Source organism: Cyprinus carpio, chromosome A22 (genome assembly GCF_018340385.1).
Source record: "Cyprinus carpio isolate SPL01 chromosome A22, ASM1834038v1, whole genome shotgun sequence".
In the NCBI taxonomy this organism is placed as follows: domain Eukaryota; kingdom Metazoa; phylum Chordata; class Actinopteri; order Cypriniformes; family Cyprinidae; genus Cyprinus; species Cyprinus carpio.
In genome coordinates this window covers 16,521,026-16,539,736 of record NC_056593.1, presented here as the reverse complement: position 1 = coordinate 16,539,736, position 18,711 = coordinate 16,521,026, and the positions used below count along the sequence as shown (strand labels likewise).

The following is an 18,711-nucleotide window of genomic DNA, read 5'->3' as shown; positions in this document are numbered from 1 at the left end:
CGAGTGGAAAACAACCACAGACATTAATAATTATTGGCTTTTTTACATGCCAACGTTCCCCAGTGCGTTCAACTCTTGTCATGTGAAAGGGCCTTTAGGCCACATTGTTTCAATAGGAAGCCTCTGATTGGGCTCTCATTAAGCAGTTTTCTCATCTAATCAAACCCTATTAACCAGAGGATGTGAAGCCCATCCACATTTGCCTTTAATGATCTCCAGATCCATTTATTTCCAATGAGCTGCGACTGAAATGTGTGTTAATTGTGAGTTCAGATATTTGTGACTCTTTCAAGCTGTAATTCAATAGTATTTAACTCAAACCAAGACACATAAGGATCAGCATGGATCTACGCTCATGAAATCACTTTTAAAACACAGTTAGCGTACAAGAAATCGCCGATTACTTGGAAAGCTGCAGTCCATTATGCCTTTATGACATAACTTCAGATTATTGCTGGCTTGAACATACAGTAATACATGATTTTGAGAAGGCAACTACAACAGATTCTTCTGTAAAGTCCCTCAGAAACCACAAAGCACCTCTCTTAACCTTGTGATGAATATCCTTTAACTAGTTTGTTGTTCAGAAATGCTTGTGCTTTTAAAAATAGCTTGTAAGGCGCCCATTAGCCTACATTCTATTATTCTGCACAACACAAAAATAAACATTGTGAAGAATGTGCTGGCTGCTCTTTTCCACAGAAATTCCTTTAATGACTGTTGAGGCAAATGCATTTGATGTCACTGACATGAAACCTGGAACGACGAATGTGAATTATATTTCAATTTCAGTATGTTCCACACACAAAGCTACCGTGTGACTTCAGAAGAGATGACAGCAACCCATTTACTGCTATTACACTGAAAACAGTGGCAGCACAGAAAGTGAAGTATCGATGAAGAAACATGTCATCCATGGCTGACCTTGCTTGCAAGTGTCATCAAACATCTGATAAAAACACTTCCCAATATACTTTCGTAACTCTCCTCAATTGCTTGTGTAAGAACAAAGCTCATTGTTTTGAACCATCAGGTGTGAAATGAGCCCTCAGTCACCATTCAGAGCCCGATTTTGTGGGAGCAGGATTGTAGTGATTGGTGATTTGGGATTTCCAACTTTAAAAAAGGGAACTCACAAGAATGATCTGCGCCTGCTGATGGTGGTGTGTATGTGCATGCAGCGTCTGTGGTGTTTTAGCACTCGACTCACTACAGGAGTTATTTAAATAAGGTAATGATGCAAACACAGGCCAAAAGAATTCACAACTTTTACGGCACAATTCCTCATCTTGAAGGCAAGATTTAAAGGCTTGGCTGTGGAGGACGCGGCAGATTACCACAGTCTGGCATAATTCACTGGGACTGTACAAAGAGAGCTTCTGAGTCTGTCTATGAAACATGTGCATGTGCCTTTTTAATTATTGTTATTTTATTTAACACATTAAAAGACAAATAATAGATCATTTCAAGTTAAATTAATAAATAATAATAATAATAATAATAATAATTATTATTATTATTATTATCTATCACTTTCTCTTCATTCTCGTCTTTTATAATGAAACTATTATTTTGAGATAAATAAGTACAAAAAAAAGAATAATGTCTATTTTCTTAATTAAAATATTTTTAGTTTTCATTATGATTTTAATTTAAGTTTTAGCAATTCGGTTATGTGCTTTGCCATTTTTATTAGTTTTAACTGAAATATTTTAACTGAAATATTTTAACTGAAATTATTTTTTCTTCTGGAATTTACTTCAACTTAAAAATATAAAACATTTTAAAGATTTTCATTTGATATTTATATATTATTTTATTTCAACTTTATTTCATAATTTTTTATTTTCCTTTTTATTATTATTATTATTTTTACTTAATATTTTTTTTTTGTACCCTTTCCATTCCAAACTATAGAAGTTTGCCCAACTTTGACGACTTCCACTTCTGAGAACCCTTGAAATGTGAAAAGGGTCTTTTAACATATTAATTACATAATATTTAATTAATTTGTGATTGTGTTTAATGCATCAAATGACTTACATTATTGATATTGACATCATTACACCGCAAGTGCAAGCTATAAACTTTTTCTTCAGAGAAACGCCATCATTCCTCTTGTTCATTTCTGTCTTATCCGTGAGCAGTTTACCTCGATCTCGCGCAGGAGCTCAGACTGACCGCAGGTCTCCAGGTCCTCCAGGGCCTGGCACCAGAAACTGTCCTCCTGCTCCATCATGAGGCCGTCGGCATGCGTCTGGCTGCTGTATCTGCGGCAGACACACACATTAGAGCCAATAAGACTTATGCTGGCAGCCACATCCAGCACTCTGGCACCAGTCTTGGCACGTTCAGAAGGACCGCAAGGCTCGGTGGAGAGGAGCATCCTGTGAGAGAAACTGTGAGCCTGAAGAACTGCTGTTCGTAAAACTTCCCCTCATGAGTGGTGATCCATCAAGTATAAATTCAAAAATCAAAAACTTTAAGAAACATTTTATTGCTAAGGCTTTGATAAATGGTCGCTTAGATGATTTGAAAGACTGCTAGGCTGCTGAAAGCTAGACATCCAGACAGATAATTTGAGAGTGAAACTGTAAAAGTTGCAAGCAGTTACCACACTAATTTATATATAACAATTTGTGTTAATTTAGTATTATTTATATACTCTTATAGTATTTATTCATATTTTAAATTAACTCATAATTTTATATTTTTACCTTAACCATAATTTAAAGACACAATAACCAGTTTGTGCTTTTGTCCTTCAGTTCACACACACACACACACATATATATATACATATACTGTACAGTACAGACCAAAAGTTTGGAAACATTACTATTTTTAATGTTTTTGAAAGAAGTCTCTTCTGCTCATCAAGCCTGCATTTATTTGAACAAAAATACAGAAAAAACAGTAATATTGTGAACATATTATTACAACTTAAAATATAGTTTTCTATTTGAAATATAATTAAAAAAAAAAAAAATTATTCCTGTGATGCAAAGCTGAATTTTCAGCATCATTACTCCAGCCTTCAGTGTCACATGTAACATCCAGTCTATCACATGATCATTTAGAAATCATTCTAAATATTCTTGATTTATTATGAGTGTTGGAAACAGTTTCTGCTGTCCTAAATATATTTTGATGAATAAAAGGTTAAAAAGAACTGCATTTATTCAAAATAAATAAAAAATTCTAATAATATATATTCTAATAATATATTTTCTTACTATCACTTTTTATCAATTTAACACATCCTTGCTGAATAAAAGTATTGATTTTATTAAAAAAAATAAGAAAGAAAAAAAAAAATCACTGACCCCAAATTACTGACCAGTAGTGTATATTGTTATTACAAAATATTTATATTTTAAAAACATAGCTGCTTCTTCTTCTTCTTTTTTTTTTTTTTTTTACTTTTTTATTTCATCAAAGTATCCTAAAAAAGTATCACACATGTTCTGAAAAAAATATTAAGCAGCAGAACTGTTTCCAACTTTGATAATGAATCATCATATTAGAATGATTTCTAAAGGATCATGTGATAATGATCCTAAAAATTCAGCTTTGCATCACAGAAATAAATGATAATTTAAAGTATAATAAATTTAAAAACAATTATTTTAAATAGTAATAAATATATCACAATATTACATTTTTTTTTCTGTATTTTTTTGATCAAATAAATGCAGGATTAATGAGCAGAAGAAATTCTTTCCTGCAAACATTAAAAATAGTATTGTTTCCAAACTTTTGGTCTGTACTGTATATATATATATATATACATACAGTGGAGATCAAAGTTAGAGAACAACCTACAATTACTGAACTATTTTTCAGCTTTATTTTAAAAACCAAAAACGTTCACATTTTTTCAAAGTTTTAATTAACAATAGCAACACTGAAAGAATATCATATGACACACTATATTCTCTTCCTATTTTAGGCTTGTTTCCGGGCTCCTGTCTTACCCTGCAGCTTTATCCCAGTCGTCCTCACTGAATCCCCCGTCACTGAAGGGGTAGTTTTTGTGGCGGGTTGGAGGAGACGTGCTGTTCCTCTGCTTGGTGTAACGCCATTCGTGAGGGTGTAGCGCAATCCCAGCAGCCTGATGGATGTTGGCACCCGGAGGAGGATCAGGTCATGTTTTCACTGAGGCTGTCAATAGACACAGAGATTTATGGTGAGATGAGTACCGCTCACCTTGGCTGCTGTATCCGGCGTCCATTCCCGAGCCGTCCCATGACTCCATAGCCGAATCCACGCTGGGGATGGTGGTGGAATAAATGTCGGACAGTTTATTGGTCTTCTGCGAGTCGGTCATCTCATCCTCGTTATCACTGAGCTCGTTATCCAGATCGTTCTCTATATTTTTCTCATCTGGTGCTGAAGGGGGAATGAGAATTATCAGATTATCAAATATTATGTGAACAGAATAACAACCGGTTTATGTGTAGACAGATTTTAAATGCGTGTATGTAAATGAGATTTAAATTAAAAAAGCAAACACTTTGTATAATCTCTATTTTAGGAGCATTGATTGCATGCAGTGGTGTATCGTTTGAGACGCACTGTCGGTCTGTTTCTTGATCTTGAGGGTGACGGTTTCTCCTGCCACCTGCAGCAGGTGTATGGCTTCACTGAGCGGCTTCCCCTTCAGACTGACGCTGTTGATGGCCAGAATACGATCGCCGACGTGAATGGCTCCAGTCCTGTGAGAACAGACAACAAGCACACAATGATCCTTCTTATGCTGAGGACAATAAACCTTCTTAGAACAGACTTCAAGAATCAACACCAGAGACGCAAAGAAAAACAACTGTGCATTTCTGTGAAGAGGACGTTGAAGAACTGCATATTTGGAGCTTAAATGACCAACACTTGTGTGTGTGGTGTGTTGGGGAGGTTTAGGGTCAGTCTGTGTGACCTGTGGCTCACCTCTCAGCGAGACCCCTCTTGGTCAGGCCTGAGATGATGATGGGGTCAAAGGGCTCCTCGGTGCCGGAGATGGTGATGCCCAGCGGGCCGCCGTAGCGCTTCAGCTCCACCGTGTAGATGATGGAGCCGGACGACTCCTGCTCGTCTGGACCACAAACACTACTACGTAAGTCCCATTTGTGTCTTTTTTATAGTTTAAATGACTTTACTGTTGCTCTAAAATGTGGAAAATAGTAATAATAAATGAATAAATAAATAAGTGGGTGTGGCTAGTATTTGATTGGCAGGATTTACAGTCTCGTCCTTGAACTGATTCGCATTTGAATAAGTTTTGCTGTAATATACTGACACCTGGCGGTCAAATGTTGAATTACACACTGACATGCTTTCCATTCAAATTACTGTAGATGTTCAATATCAAAACAGTGTTGGATATTTTTTTTTGGATTGATTGATTTTGGAATAACTTGGGTTATATAACTGGGTCATACTTCATATTTCATCATATATTTCTAACAGCCAAAAATAAAATAAAATAAAATAAAATAAATAAAATAAAATAAAATAAAATAAAATAAAATAAATATTTATTTACATTTCCTTTATATGTATTTTATTTTATTGTATTTTATATTTATCATCATGAATAATAATAAAAAAAATTAATAAATGATAAATATTACAATTTAAAATAAAAAAGTTTACATGTACAAATAAAATAAAAACAAACATAACATATAAAATATATTTCTGACTACATAAAATATAGTATTTTACATAAAGAAAGCTTATTTATAGGGCCATGAACATTTGTATGCAATGTACATAATGAGGACAATAATGCACTATATTATTTAAATACTAAACTCTAACTTATGATAATATTTGTTGTACCATCTTTAATTTATGCTGAAATTAATTTGAATAATGAATCATAACAACATGAATCTCTAATGGACATCATTAGAGAATACTGAGAAATCGAAAGAAACTCAAAACTCCAAAACATACAAATGCATTACAGTAAAGAGAATTTAGCATATAATGAGAGGAAAATAATGTCAAAATGCAAAATTATCGACCCTGAGTTAAACGCAATTTCTTTTTAAATATGAAATACAACCTTCACACGTTCTTGACAGGTTTCAAGGGATTGACTCTCTCGTTCTGAACAGACTGAAAGTAAGCTGGACTGCAGGTCACACACACCTGAGTTGTCCTCGTCCTTGCGGATTTTGAGTTTGACCAGGTCTTCGCTCTGCTGGAGGATCTGGACGGCGTCTTCCATGGAGCAGTTCTCCAGACGGATGTTATCTATGGCCAGCAGCTTGTCTCCGGGCTCCAGAGTTCCTGTTCTGCAGGAAGAAACCATGAAACGAGCTTCAGTCTCACAAACAAACTAAACCAATCTGGTTAAATCTGATTTAAAAATCAACAACTATGTTTGGATTTGTTTTTTCTGCAACACAAAGTTGAAAGAGCTTTTTCACCAAACAAGATGAGACAGGAGACAAAAACAATATAAAAATATTTTATATATTTTAATATTTTTTTTTTATTTTATTATCTTTTTTATTATAAAATTGTATATATCATTTTGATATTAAAAAAAAACTAAAATAAAAAGGGTATAAAATAGGATTTTTGTTTCTAATAGGCAAAACAATTACAGTACAGAGATATAAATATAATAAAATAATAAATATAAATACAATAAAAGGATTTATAATTCTAATAGTATAATTTTATAATATAAAACAAAAAACAAAAAAATAAAAATATATGATAAATATTTATATATATATATCAGGATATTAGATTTATATGAGCAAAAACAATAAAATAATAAAATCAAATAAATGTTTCAAAGGGGCAAAAAATAATTGTATCAAATAAATATAATGATTTATATTTTTAGAGTAAAAACATTTCATATCAAATAAATCAATAAATGAATAAAACTAAAGTGTTATTAAAAGATTTGTATTTCTAAAAGGCAAAAAAAAAAAAAAAAAAAAAGCATATTTTATATAGTGTTTGTTCCAGTATTTTATTATGTTTGTTCGTACCTTTGTATATATCATGCTGCCTATTTTAACTGTCAGATACTAAAATGTCAAAGGTATAAGAGGATTCTCTGGTTTCTACTAAGGCTGTAGAAAGAGATATGAGGAAAACACATTATACATACATAAAAGATTTATAATTCAGTATATCTCAAATTACGCTATAATATGCATCGCACACACACACACATATAACACACACAACACACACACAAACACACAATACACACACACACACTACACTGAAACATACCCTTAGACAAAAAACACAGTTTCAAGGAATAAAACTCCAAAGTGGAAAACTCTTTTCGGATCCTAAAAGGCAAAACAAAAAAAAAAAACAAACCAGAGTGTTTTTGCAGATTGTAATATTTTGTGCAGATGCCATGCTGCCTTTTTTGTCAGAGTGATAGAATCTCCTGGTTTCGTGGCTAGAAAGATGAGAAAACCCATTACTGTGTGTTTCAGTTTTCTTAAAACTACAAATGCGCATCACAGTGTGAAAGACACCCCACACTAAAACACACCCCCATAAATATATATAATATGATATGGAATATATATATATATATAATTCCCACCTATTTTCTACATGTATATATATATATATATATATATAATTCCCACCTATTTTCTACATTGGCCGGCAGAGAACAACTTGACCCCGCCTACAAACACATCATTTTACTGACGACTGCTTCTCTAATCTCGAGGAGTTAAAAAAGAAAAATTCAAAAATTGCAGGGAGTTCAACAAGGGATCCACTAACCGCTTGCTTCTGAAAGATGAGCTCAGTACCCTCTTTATCTGGACCAGCTGCTCCACTGAATCACAAGTATGATAACAGATGTTTATATTTTCTATTGAGTGTTCAGAATACAGAACTATTGAAACAGGCGTATCGTTTCTGACACACGCTGTACACCAAACACAAAACACAAAACACAACAATAACAATCAGAGCAGAGCAGGCTAACGGAAAGGAGGGGTTTAGAGAAACTGAATCTTAGAACTGCTATATAATTATATAAACATAACACATAACAAAATTACATGTATTCAATGTAAAAACTAAACACTAAAAAATAAAATTAACAATTTCAAATATTAATGTAAAATAATAATTGTATTTAATTGTAGAAATAAAATAAATTGTGATTAAAAAATGAATAATTTGAATGAAAAGATGTATATTTTGAATAAAACAAAAAGTACACAAAATGACTACACAAAATAAACATGTACATGACTAAATGACTAAACATTTAAATTAAATCAAAAAAAAACAAAAACAAAAAAAAATCACAAATATAAAACAAACAAAAATAAAAAAAAAACAAAAAAAAAAAATTATATATATATATCACACAAGAATAATATACAATTAAATAATAACAACAACAATGATGATGATAATAATAATAATGTACTTATTTTATTCCAATGAATTAGACTTCTTGGGAACTGTACAGATAAAATGAGTCCTTTAAAATAAAAAAAATCAATAATATAAAATAACAAAAAAAAAGAAAACATTAAAAATATAATATAAAAAAAAATAAAAAAAATAATTAAAATGCAATATTTTCTGGGAACACACATGCAAAAAAAAAAAACATTAAATACACTGCAAAACACTCTGGAAAAAAAAAATCTTAGCAATTATTTTCTGGAAAAGAAGAAAATTTTGAACAGTATAACCACTATACAATATAATATATTTAAAGTGGGATATTCCATGTCATGTACATTATAGATCTGATTAATTGACATAACTATATATATATATATGTCAGAACAGTTGAGCCTTGGTGGTTGTGCACAAAATTCACGATAAAATCAAGTTGAGCCTTGGTGGTTGTGCAGGAGATTCAGGTTCAAATCTGATTTAGACTCTTTTCTTACGCCCAAAGTGCCTCACAAACACACATTTCACGATATTTTTAAGAAGTTTCAGACGTCTGAAAGATAAGAAAAGAACTGCACTTAAACATTCAGGCTGTGAATCTGACAGAAGTGGTCAGAGTCTTTTCACTGATGGATAGAGTTCTTTGTGCATGTGGTACAAATGCAAAGCCTGTGATTCATATCAGCCCGCATGCAAGTATAATACAAGTTTAATGGCCCATGGTCCCTCAGGGTTTACGCCTTACAGAAGCTTTAGATGAACATCAAATGGAAAGAACCCAGACAGACTCAAGAGCTCTAGTAAACAAGCCCACGGAAAGCCTGTGAGAGCCATATAAACACTTCCTCAGAAAGGAGGCTCTGCTGATCAGGGCTAATATGACTCTATGACAAGGATGAGACGGGACGCCCCAGATCGGGTGGTCTGGATACGAACATGCTCCGTGAGGAAAAGCGATATGCAGACGTATTTAATGACACAGAGCATGAAGACTGAAGTGGATGTCAAAATATTTGTGTGGGTTTATTTCCCTTGTGTTCGGAGATATAAAGTTTAACTGCGTCGTGGCGAGTTTGAAAAGCGAAACGGAGAATGGAGAAATAGGCCATGGAGAGAGGGATCTTAAAATCTCCTCCAAAAAAGATTCAGGGGGAATGGCTTAAATGTTTCTGGGGATGAAATCAGAACAGGAAAGCAAAAAGCAAAAATATTGCGGTCTTTCCAATACATGATATGACTTGATATGAGTGTTATCTTAACAAAAATTTTTGTTATCTTAGCAAATTAGCAATCCTAAAGTAAACTTATTTTAATTTACCTTAAATGACACAAGCCACCAATACTGCTTATATTACTGCTATTACTTTTTCTTACTCATTTACATATAGCAGTTTTTGCAAATTAAAATATAGTTTTTATAAATGTTTTGTATATTTGTATAAATTTTTTTTTCATATAGTCATTTTTTGGCAGTCATTGTAACATTTGTTATTGAAAACAAACCATATCAAAGTCTTTTGAACATCTTTGCCAAAAAAATAAAAAATAAAAAAAAAATAAAAAAAAATTACACAAATAGATTAAAATACAGTAAAATAAAATCGAATTTTCTAAATTGTAAAATATATAAAAAGTTACTTTGATTGTAATCAGCATATTAGAGTGATTTCTGAAGGATCACATGACACTGATTTTATAAAAATATTAAAACAAGAAACAGTTATTTTAAATTGTAATAATATTTCACCATATTAGTGTTTTTACTGGTGAGCAGAAGAGACTTTCAAAAAAATTAAAACTATTATTTTCCCAAACTACCATTCAACTACCACTGACTCTAACTCTTGGAGTTCTGTCTAAAACCCAACCCACTAAATTAAAATCAAGACCAAAATTAGTAATTAACTTATCTGCTAAGATATGAGGTTGTAAAGAATTAAAGTGCCCCTGTTATGGATTTTTGAAAATGATGGAAAGTTTTAAATCTGAAAGTGCACCGGCTCTGAATCATTTAAACGAGTCATTTTTAAAACGAATCCCAAGATTCATGAAACATTAGCATATTGCCCGCCCACTTGGTGGTCTTTTGCACTGGTCTGAATGAAACTGCAAAGTCATTCTTTGCCACTAGGTGCTGCTTCTGGAGTGGAAAAATAGCGGTTTCCACGGTAACACTGTACACAAAGCAGCACTGTGCTCACAAACCCTATTTTATCAGGCATTACAGATGACATGAAAATCAGATCAATCACTGCAGATTAGCGTCTCGCTAAGGGTTTGGAAAAATTAATCGTTAAACCAGTTGTTTGGGAGTCGTTGAGCAAGTAAGGTAAAATAAATGCATATTATAAGACAATGAAAGGGTTTTTTGATCTTGCATGCATGTCAACCTGTTAGAGACTCCCAAAACCAAAATATAAACCTTTCATTACCCATAACAGGGGCACTTTAATACCAAATTTAATAGAGTTGCCGTTGCATCTTCGACACCTAAAAGACTTTTAGTTTTAGCCAACAACTCTTCTTTTACTAATTTCTCAAAACATTTCATTATAAGAGATGTTAGTACTATTGGCCTAAAATCATTTAGCGTTACAACATTTGTAGCTTTTGGCACAGGCACCACAGTAGCCTGTTTTCACAATTTAGGGACTCTCTGGAGAGCAAAAGACCTCTGAAAAATATTACAAAATGCAAACCTTAATTAAAACGCTCTCCAATGTTGTCTGGGCCAGGTATTATTATTTTTTTTGTCATATTACAACCCTTAAAAACCTTAATTACAGATGATTCATCCAAAAAATGATTATAGTCACCACCACAGCTCATTTTAAATTTAGCTTTAATTGATCCAACTGTAGAGGAAGGTACTGTGGTCGGAGAGATACGGAGAGTAGTTCAATGTCTTTAGTACACACACTCTCTCTCACAGTAACAAAACTGCACCAGTTGTGGTTAAAATATAGGCAAACACCACCTCCTTTTTCCCCGTAACTCCAGGGCAACGATCGGTACGAAAAGGGAGGCCAAAACCATCAATAATCAAAGAATTAACACGATCAATCCCTAAACCCATGTATCAGAAAAACCCATAAAACAATCATCCTTAACCCTCTGGAGTCGATTAACGCGTATACGCGTTTTGGGGTATTTTCTCCTGATAACCCCGAAAAGAACTTAAATTACACTTTCAGTTTTGATCGTACAGATAAGTGCAATACATCAATCGAATCTGTAAAGGGTCTACTTTTTTTGTATACAGACATAATAACAACAAAACTTTGTGCACTTATAAAATAAAGATAACAAACAAGGAGTGCTGTCTGCAGCCTTTGTCTGCGCTGATCTTCAGATACAAATGCGTCATTAAAATGAACTGTAACTCAGTGAATACTCAACGAAGAGACATGAGAGAGATATCTATAGAAAGCCTGACATGTCTACTTTTAAACTAAACAAGTGCTGCTGAAAACAAATATTCTGTGATAAAGTAATCCATATGAAAACAACGCGATGTCCGTTTTTCACGTCTCTCTTCATTATCTTCTAATGCGACACACGCCCCCGCGCCGAGCTCGCTTTTGAGATTCAAATGTTTCACTGAAGCGCGCGGCTTTTGAATACGCCCACACAACAGAAGACAACGCAGCGAGACTGTTCTTCAAGTTTTTATTATTTTACTGTTTGCTTCGCGATGAGAGGAATAAGACATAATTCCCCCAAAAAGATGTGATGTGGTTGAGGATTTGAGATTTGGGATTTCCTCAGAAAAAAAGAATGAAGCACTTTATCCAGCAGAGATCATAAACATGAGTAAGTCTCTTTTTATTTATATTTATATACTTGTACTAGTTTTCACATAACGTGTAAACATTTTACTAGTTAGACTTTTTCCAAAGACTTTTTCCCAAACTATAATTCCTGACTAAATGTATAATCAAGTGAAATATTATGAAGTTTCAATAACAATATACACTACTATACCATTCAAAAGCTTGATGTAAATAATATAAATTGTAACAATAAATGTAACTGTAACAAATGTAACAATCATTGCTGTTCTTTCAATTTATCCCCCCTAAAAAACCTAAAAAAAATATTCTCAGCTCTTTTCAACATTAATAAAATAATAATAATAATAATTATAATAATAATAACAAATGTTTTTTGTAGAAAATAAGATTGTTAAAAGGATTTCTGAAGGATTGTGTGACTGGAGTAATGATGCAAAAAAATTCAGTTTGAAAGTCAGCTTTGATTTTTCCTAATAAACTGTTTAACTGCACTCACAAGTGAATATTAAATTATGTTGTGGGATAATTAAATATATTCTAAATAAACTACAAACATAAAATTATATAGATTTATTTTGTCCTCACATTCTTTCTTGTAACTCATCCCTCTCAGTGACACAGGTGACTGAATGGCTCATTATGCAGCTCATTATGCAGGCCTTTGTCTTCTCAGGTGTGAATTCATGATAGTTGACGCCTACTCGCATATGACTTTTACCAACAAAAAGTGTCTTAGAAAATTTAAATCAATATATTGTTTTCTGTAAGTGAGTAAACAAGATGATTTTCACATCATTTAGAAAAAAAAAAATTCTAGGCTACAAGCTCCAGTTCTCAAAATATCTGGGAACCAATTTTCTGTATGTGTTTTATTGCCTTATTCAAGTGATTTAACATTTTTTAGTTTTTCACTAACCACGCATAACATTTTTTTTCTCAAAAACACAATCATGTACATACATGCTGCTCACATATTATTATAGCCTAGTTTGTGCTGATTACAGTGAGATTAGACTTTAGCCATTTAGATATTTATAAGAAACTGAAAAAAAAGCACAAATGTCAGGGCATGACAAAACTTCTCCAGGCCCCAAAAATCAACAAACTAAACAAAAAACACAAAAAAAAAAGCATAGATAACCAAAAGTTATGATGCCTGAGTAGACAAGTTGTTTTTTTCTAAGTGGGCAGTTCTTACCAAAATATGCTGCAATGTTGACCAAGCTAAATGAAGAAGATTCCCATACCCTTGACGTCAAAACTAAACCACTGAAAACTTTATAGTGAGGTCATACCACTGATTGTGATGCCCAGTTCCACTCCTCTTTTCTTCTGCAGCTTCACATGAAATGTTCCACTGCTAGGCACAACAGATTCTGGCCGTACAACAAAAACAGCATTATGATGAAGTACAAATTCAAGTGTGATTTTCAATTAAATAGCAATAAAAACTGAAAACAAAGCAAGAAATTCATGTCTTAAGAGCTCGTTGTGGAAAAGGTAGAAATTAATGTTTTAAGAAACTGGAAACCTCACTAACCTGCCACATCAAACTCAATTTCTAGCGCAACCTTATTGGCCAGAGCAGCATCCCGGAGCAGCTGATTGGCCTCTTCCAGCGTTCCATCTTCTGTAGGAATTCCGTTGATGGATAAGACTCTGTCTCCAACCTGGAGAAGCCCACACCTGCCAATCAAAATAAGATAGAAGGACTTAAAAGCTCTAGAAATGGTCATTTTATGTTCCCTTCCTCCAGCGACTGAATCACTGTCAAAAATGAAAATTCTGTAATCATTTTCAAGTTGTTTCCAAACCTGTATGAGTTTCTTTCTTCTGTTGAACACAAAAGAAGGTATTTTGAAAAATGTTGGAAACCAAACAGTTGCTGGTTGCCATTGACTTCCACTGTATTTTTTCCAAGCTATGGAAGTCAATGGCTACTATTGAAAATACTAGATGGAACTATCTAGTATTTTCATACTATGGAAGTCAATGGCTTCCATGAATTGTTTGGTTACCAACATTCATAAATGATGACAGAATTTTAATTTTCGGGTGAACTATCCCTTTAAATGGGCAGTTCCTGGCCAAAATAATGTGCAAAGTGGACCAGGCTTCATGCCAAAAGTCAAAAGTCTGACTAACAAACTATGTCAACAAAAATGCATGATTTACAATAAGTGTCTTGCTTTATCAGGTGTTTATATGTAAGCCCAGTGTCACTGTGGGAAACCATGTGTGCATGGAAGAGAACAACTGACCTGACATGCCATGACTTCCAGCCCAAACACTACAAATGTCACACACTGCCACAGTACAACACAGCTCAACACACATCAGATCACTCTCTTCATGCTTCAACAATCTCACACCAGGAATGACTCACGCACTGAGCTACAAAACAAACAGAAACGGACACATTTACAAAGCTGAATATAATTACAGAGAGCTTATTTAGGGCCTCATCCAGTGACGGCAAATATAGTAAAATGTTGAGCTTGGCTCCACTGAGGCCTTTGTATTTGTTGAATTTGCAGGCATGTCTTTGGAAAGAGTGTGTGATTGTATCAACTTAGTCTCAGACATTTAAAATTAAATAAAAAAGAATCTCAAATAAAAAGAGACCTGTGAGACAGTTGGCATACAGTAAGAAGAGCTATAGTTAGCAAAATGCTAGCCAAATGTTAGCAAAACAGCTGAAATAGCACCTTTGTAGCAATTTAGTGCCACATGTTCCTACAATTTCTTCGGACAAATACAAAGAGAGCCATGAGACAATTGTTGACATAAGAGTTTAGAGCTAATTAACAGAGGATTTAGCACTTTTGTATCTCAGCTTAGCCAAATGTTAGCAAAAGTTAGCAAAGCAACTGATGTGACAACTTAGTTTCAGATATCTCTTCTGAAATTCTCTGGAACAAATAAAAAAAGCGACACAAACAAAACCATTTTTGAGATAAGAGTTTAAAGCTATAGTTAGCTAAATGTTAGTATAAACTATAGTCCTTTGGTCAAATAAAGAGTCCCAGCTGAGACAGCTGTTGACATACAGTACAAGTTTAGTGCTATAAAATCAATGTGGATACTAGCATAGAGCAGATCATTTGGTCTCAGAGTTCATTATTGAGATTATCGACTTCTGATTTAAATCTTTAGTATCTTGACAAATCCAAGAGTGGTTTGAAACATTATTGAGATGTCTTGTAAAACTCTAGATATGACGTGAGATTGCTGGGGTCTTGAGTGCATGATACCCAAGTTAGGATCCGTTAGCTCTCCCAGTTAATCTCACTGTTGTCTAGGCAAAAGCATTTGAGATGTTAAAGAGATTCTCTTGTCATTTGCCTTTCCAATGGATTGAATTTCATTTTGGAGACCTTTCTTAAATATCTCCCTTCCTTTTAAGTGCACAGAGTATAACAAAGACACATTCCAACTATCTTAAACTTCGCCGATGTGACTTTCCTGCTGAGTGTTGACCCAGATTCAGAGGCAGTATCTCATAGAGCTTGATCATTTTCAAGCACCTCTCTCTGAGTCATTATAAGGTTTTTATTTCGTTTCGTCACCTAATAGTGTGTTTATATGTGCTTGAGTAACAACTTGCGTTTTTAACAGATTTTCAGTTTGTTGTGGCACCTAATAGTGTGTTTATATGTGCTTGAGTAAGAATGGATGGCTGTGTTTAGTGTACATGTTTGAGTTAAAGTCTGGGACGTACCTTTCAGCCGAGCTGTCCGGCTCTATAAAGCGGATAAGAGGGGGTGCAGAGAGGGTCTCCGTTGCAAATATTCCACCTTGCAGCTGAACCCCAAACCCGTTTAGAGGATCTCCTCTCAGAGTGACCTCACTGGACTCGGTGTGGACTATCTGACCACCAGGACCCACAGAACTTGAGGCTAAAGACACAGCTAAACAGAGAGAAACGTCACCACAGAAATAGCGTAAATGTACAATTGGCTTTCATCCATTCAGGGGCTGTTCACTCACAATGTGGTTTTATGTTTAAAAACGTGAGACGAAGGCCAATGGAATGAGAAACATGATGTGTGTTTTTAGAACACACATCATGTGAGATGCTACAAAAGACAGCAGACGTGAGGGCAACGGTCAGATACATTCTGTGTGAACGGCCCATAAAAGTAAAACTCCATTCCAAAACCTATAAGCCATTTAAAAACAGCTCACAAATCAGTCACTTATGAGATATCATGAAGTGCATTAAGACGGTGTTTTAGGCCCCGTCCACGCGGAGACGCGTTTCGCTGTAAACGCATACATTTTGTATCGTATAGGCATTTCGTCCACACGGATCTGGCGTTTTGGGAGAGTTAAAACCGATATTTTTTGAAACCAGGTTCCAGAGTGGACAAATTTGAAAATGCCGCCCTTGCGTTTTCGTGTGGACAGTGAATCCGTATATTTTCTGAAACGATGACGTCATCAGCCCACATCTCGCCCCTAGTCAGACAGCGCTACATTACGTAACAGCAACAAAAACATGAACAAACACTGAACGATTGTCTTTTTATTAAATAATATTAACACAGATTAATAAATGTATTGTTCCATGTTTGTTTGTATACCACACGCAGGGTTTATGCGCATAGTCCAAGTCTTCTTCTCCATTTTTAGTGTATCTCTGTGGCAGAATTATAGCGCCGCATGCTGGTCTGGCATGTATACTACATCGTTTTGTGTCGGTTTTGTGGTTTCGTGTGGAAGCAGATAATTCTTAAAATGAGGGAAAAAAAAGATTGGATAGGGAAAGCTCTGGCTTCGTGTGGACGTAGCCTTAGACTGTGTCAAAACAGGAAATATCACAAGAAAACTGATCCAGTCACCTACAGGAGCTCTTGTGCTCTTTTTTCCTTTGTCGTCTCTTTAGCAAAGAGTTCCGTGGGCTCATGGGAGGAGCGGCCCGGGGCAGCGTGTTGGAACCCTGGCTTGTCATGCCTGATGTGGTAGTGGACCCAGGAGAGAAGTTAGTGCAGACTACCGCTAGAGAGAAGAGAGAGGAAAGGAGAAAGAAAGTCAGGCGGTGTAACTGCATTTTAAAAATTGTAAATCAGAGAGATGGCAATGGTCCAAGAGACTGAGCGGCTCACTGCAGCTTAATGATCCATATTCTATTGGTCCCTTGCTAGTTTTTGCAAATCTATGCACTAAGCATTTGTTATTTAAGGTATGCTATATTCGATTTGGAGGTAACCGCTGGGAGGTGGATGTCTGGGTTAAGAACAATATTCCATATTCCGTAAATGAAGATGCAATACAACAACTACATATTTACAATTCAATTTTGATTGACCAACTTAAAGCAACATCTGCATGGGGAACTTTAAAAAACAATGCTAAAGAAGCATATAATAAAAGTGGGGTCATACTAGCAATGTTTAATTGAAATTTCAAGGCAAACCCAAAAAACATCAATACTATTGTCAATGTGAAGTACAGGTCACAAAGAAGTCACATTCAAACAAAGCAGCTTTCTATTGGCTGATGTGGAAAATTCGCTGGACATCCTGAACATGTGAGAAATCTGAGAAGGGAACTTTTCCAACCTCATGCAAAACTTCAATAGTGTGGACTAAGTGGGACTTTAGATTTCATAATTAGAACTTTAAATCTCATAATTGTGACATAATTGTGACATCTGAATGACTGCATATTGTCCATGCAATTTTGATTGACCAACTTAAAGCAACATCTGCATGGGGAACTTTTTTTTTTTGCCTTGATGTGAACTCATAATATATTTAAATGACCAGACATGACTGCAGAATTTTGCCAAACAATGGTAAGTGTGTTTGCAGTAGTTTAATTGCTTTACGGGAAACTAGTCAAATCATCTTTATAAAGGATGTTAATTGTGTAAAAATGATATGATGCAATTACATTTGCAGTAATCCTGAGAGCTGGATGGGTTACTGGAAGCAGAGGTCCATGTCGATGTCTTACAGTGACCAGGATGTTGAGAATGGCAGTAGTTCACACAGGGGTCCCAGCAGTGTGGGTGGTCACTTTTCTGAACTTTCACTAAACACACAAAATTAATTACTAAATTGAGGTATTAATCACATGATTCTCAAAATAAACAACAAAATATTATATATACATACATATATATATATATATATATATATATATATATATATACATTTTTATGTATAAAACACATGCACGGCACATACTGTAAGTGGTGCTCTCTCTATATTGTTTTCATAAATCCTCATTTAAACACTAAAAATCCATCATTTGGATTCTTGAGGGGCTGTTGAAGTTGCATTTGAGTGATAATATCCATCTCTAATACTGGTCTGTGGAAAATGAATGTGCATGCAAAACACTGGGGAAGCTCATCAACAAAAAGGCTAATGAAGTCCTGCTGCTAGGGGCAGGCCGTATAATTGAGTGCCTCAGTGGCGTGTATGTGTTTGTTCTCATTTGTTCTGCAGTATCTCCAAGCACTCATAAAGCAGTAGGTCTGGCAGGAGCA

At 34.5% G+C, this 18,711-nt stretch overlaps 1 protein-coding gene across 1 annotated transcript in view; it reads right to left on the bottom strand.

Annotated features, from left to right (window-relative positions):
* LOC109060020 (glutamate receptor-interacting protein 2-like) overlaps nucleotides 1-18,711 on the bottom strand; it is a 119,962-nt gene that overhangs the window by 4,484 nt on the left and 96,767 nt on the right. The window contains exons 10-21 of the mRNA XM_042712477.1: nucleotides 18,111-18,251; nucleotides 17,061-17,213; nucleotides 15,934-16,123; nucleotides 13,753-13,898; nucleotides 13,508-13,588; nucleotides 7,809-7,834; nucleotides 6,154-6,343; nucleotides 4,945-5,089; nucleotides 4,579-4,718; nucleotides 4,210-4,392; nucleotides 3,978-4,131; nucleotides 2,153-2,270 (exon numbers count right to left, since the gene is read on the bottom strand). Coding sequence (XP_042568411.1) covers nucleotides 2,153-2,270; nucleotides 3,978-4,131; nucleotides 4,210-4,392; nucleotides 4,579-4,718; nucleotides 4,945-5,089; nucleotides 6,154-6,343; nucleotides 7,809-7,834; nucleotides 13,508-13,588; nucleotides 13,753-13,898; nucleotides 15,934-16,123; nucleotides 17,061-17,213; nucleotides 18,111-18,251 — 1,667 coding nt within the window. The remainder of the gene's footprint in view (nucleotides 1-2,152; nucleotides 2,271-3,977; nucleotides 4,132-4,209; nucleotides 4,393-4,578; nucleotides 4,719-4,944; nucleotides 5,090-6,153; nucleotides 6,344-7,808; nucleotides 7,835-13,507; nucleotides 13,589-13,752; nucleotides 13,899-15,933; nucleotides 16,124-17,060; nucleotides 17,214-18,110; nucleotides 18,252-18,711) is intronic.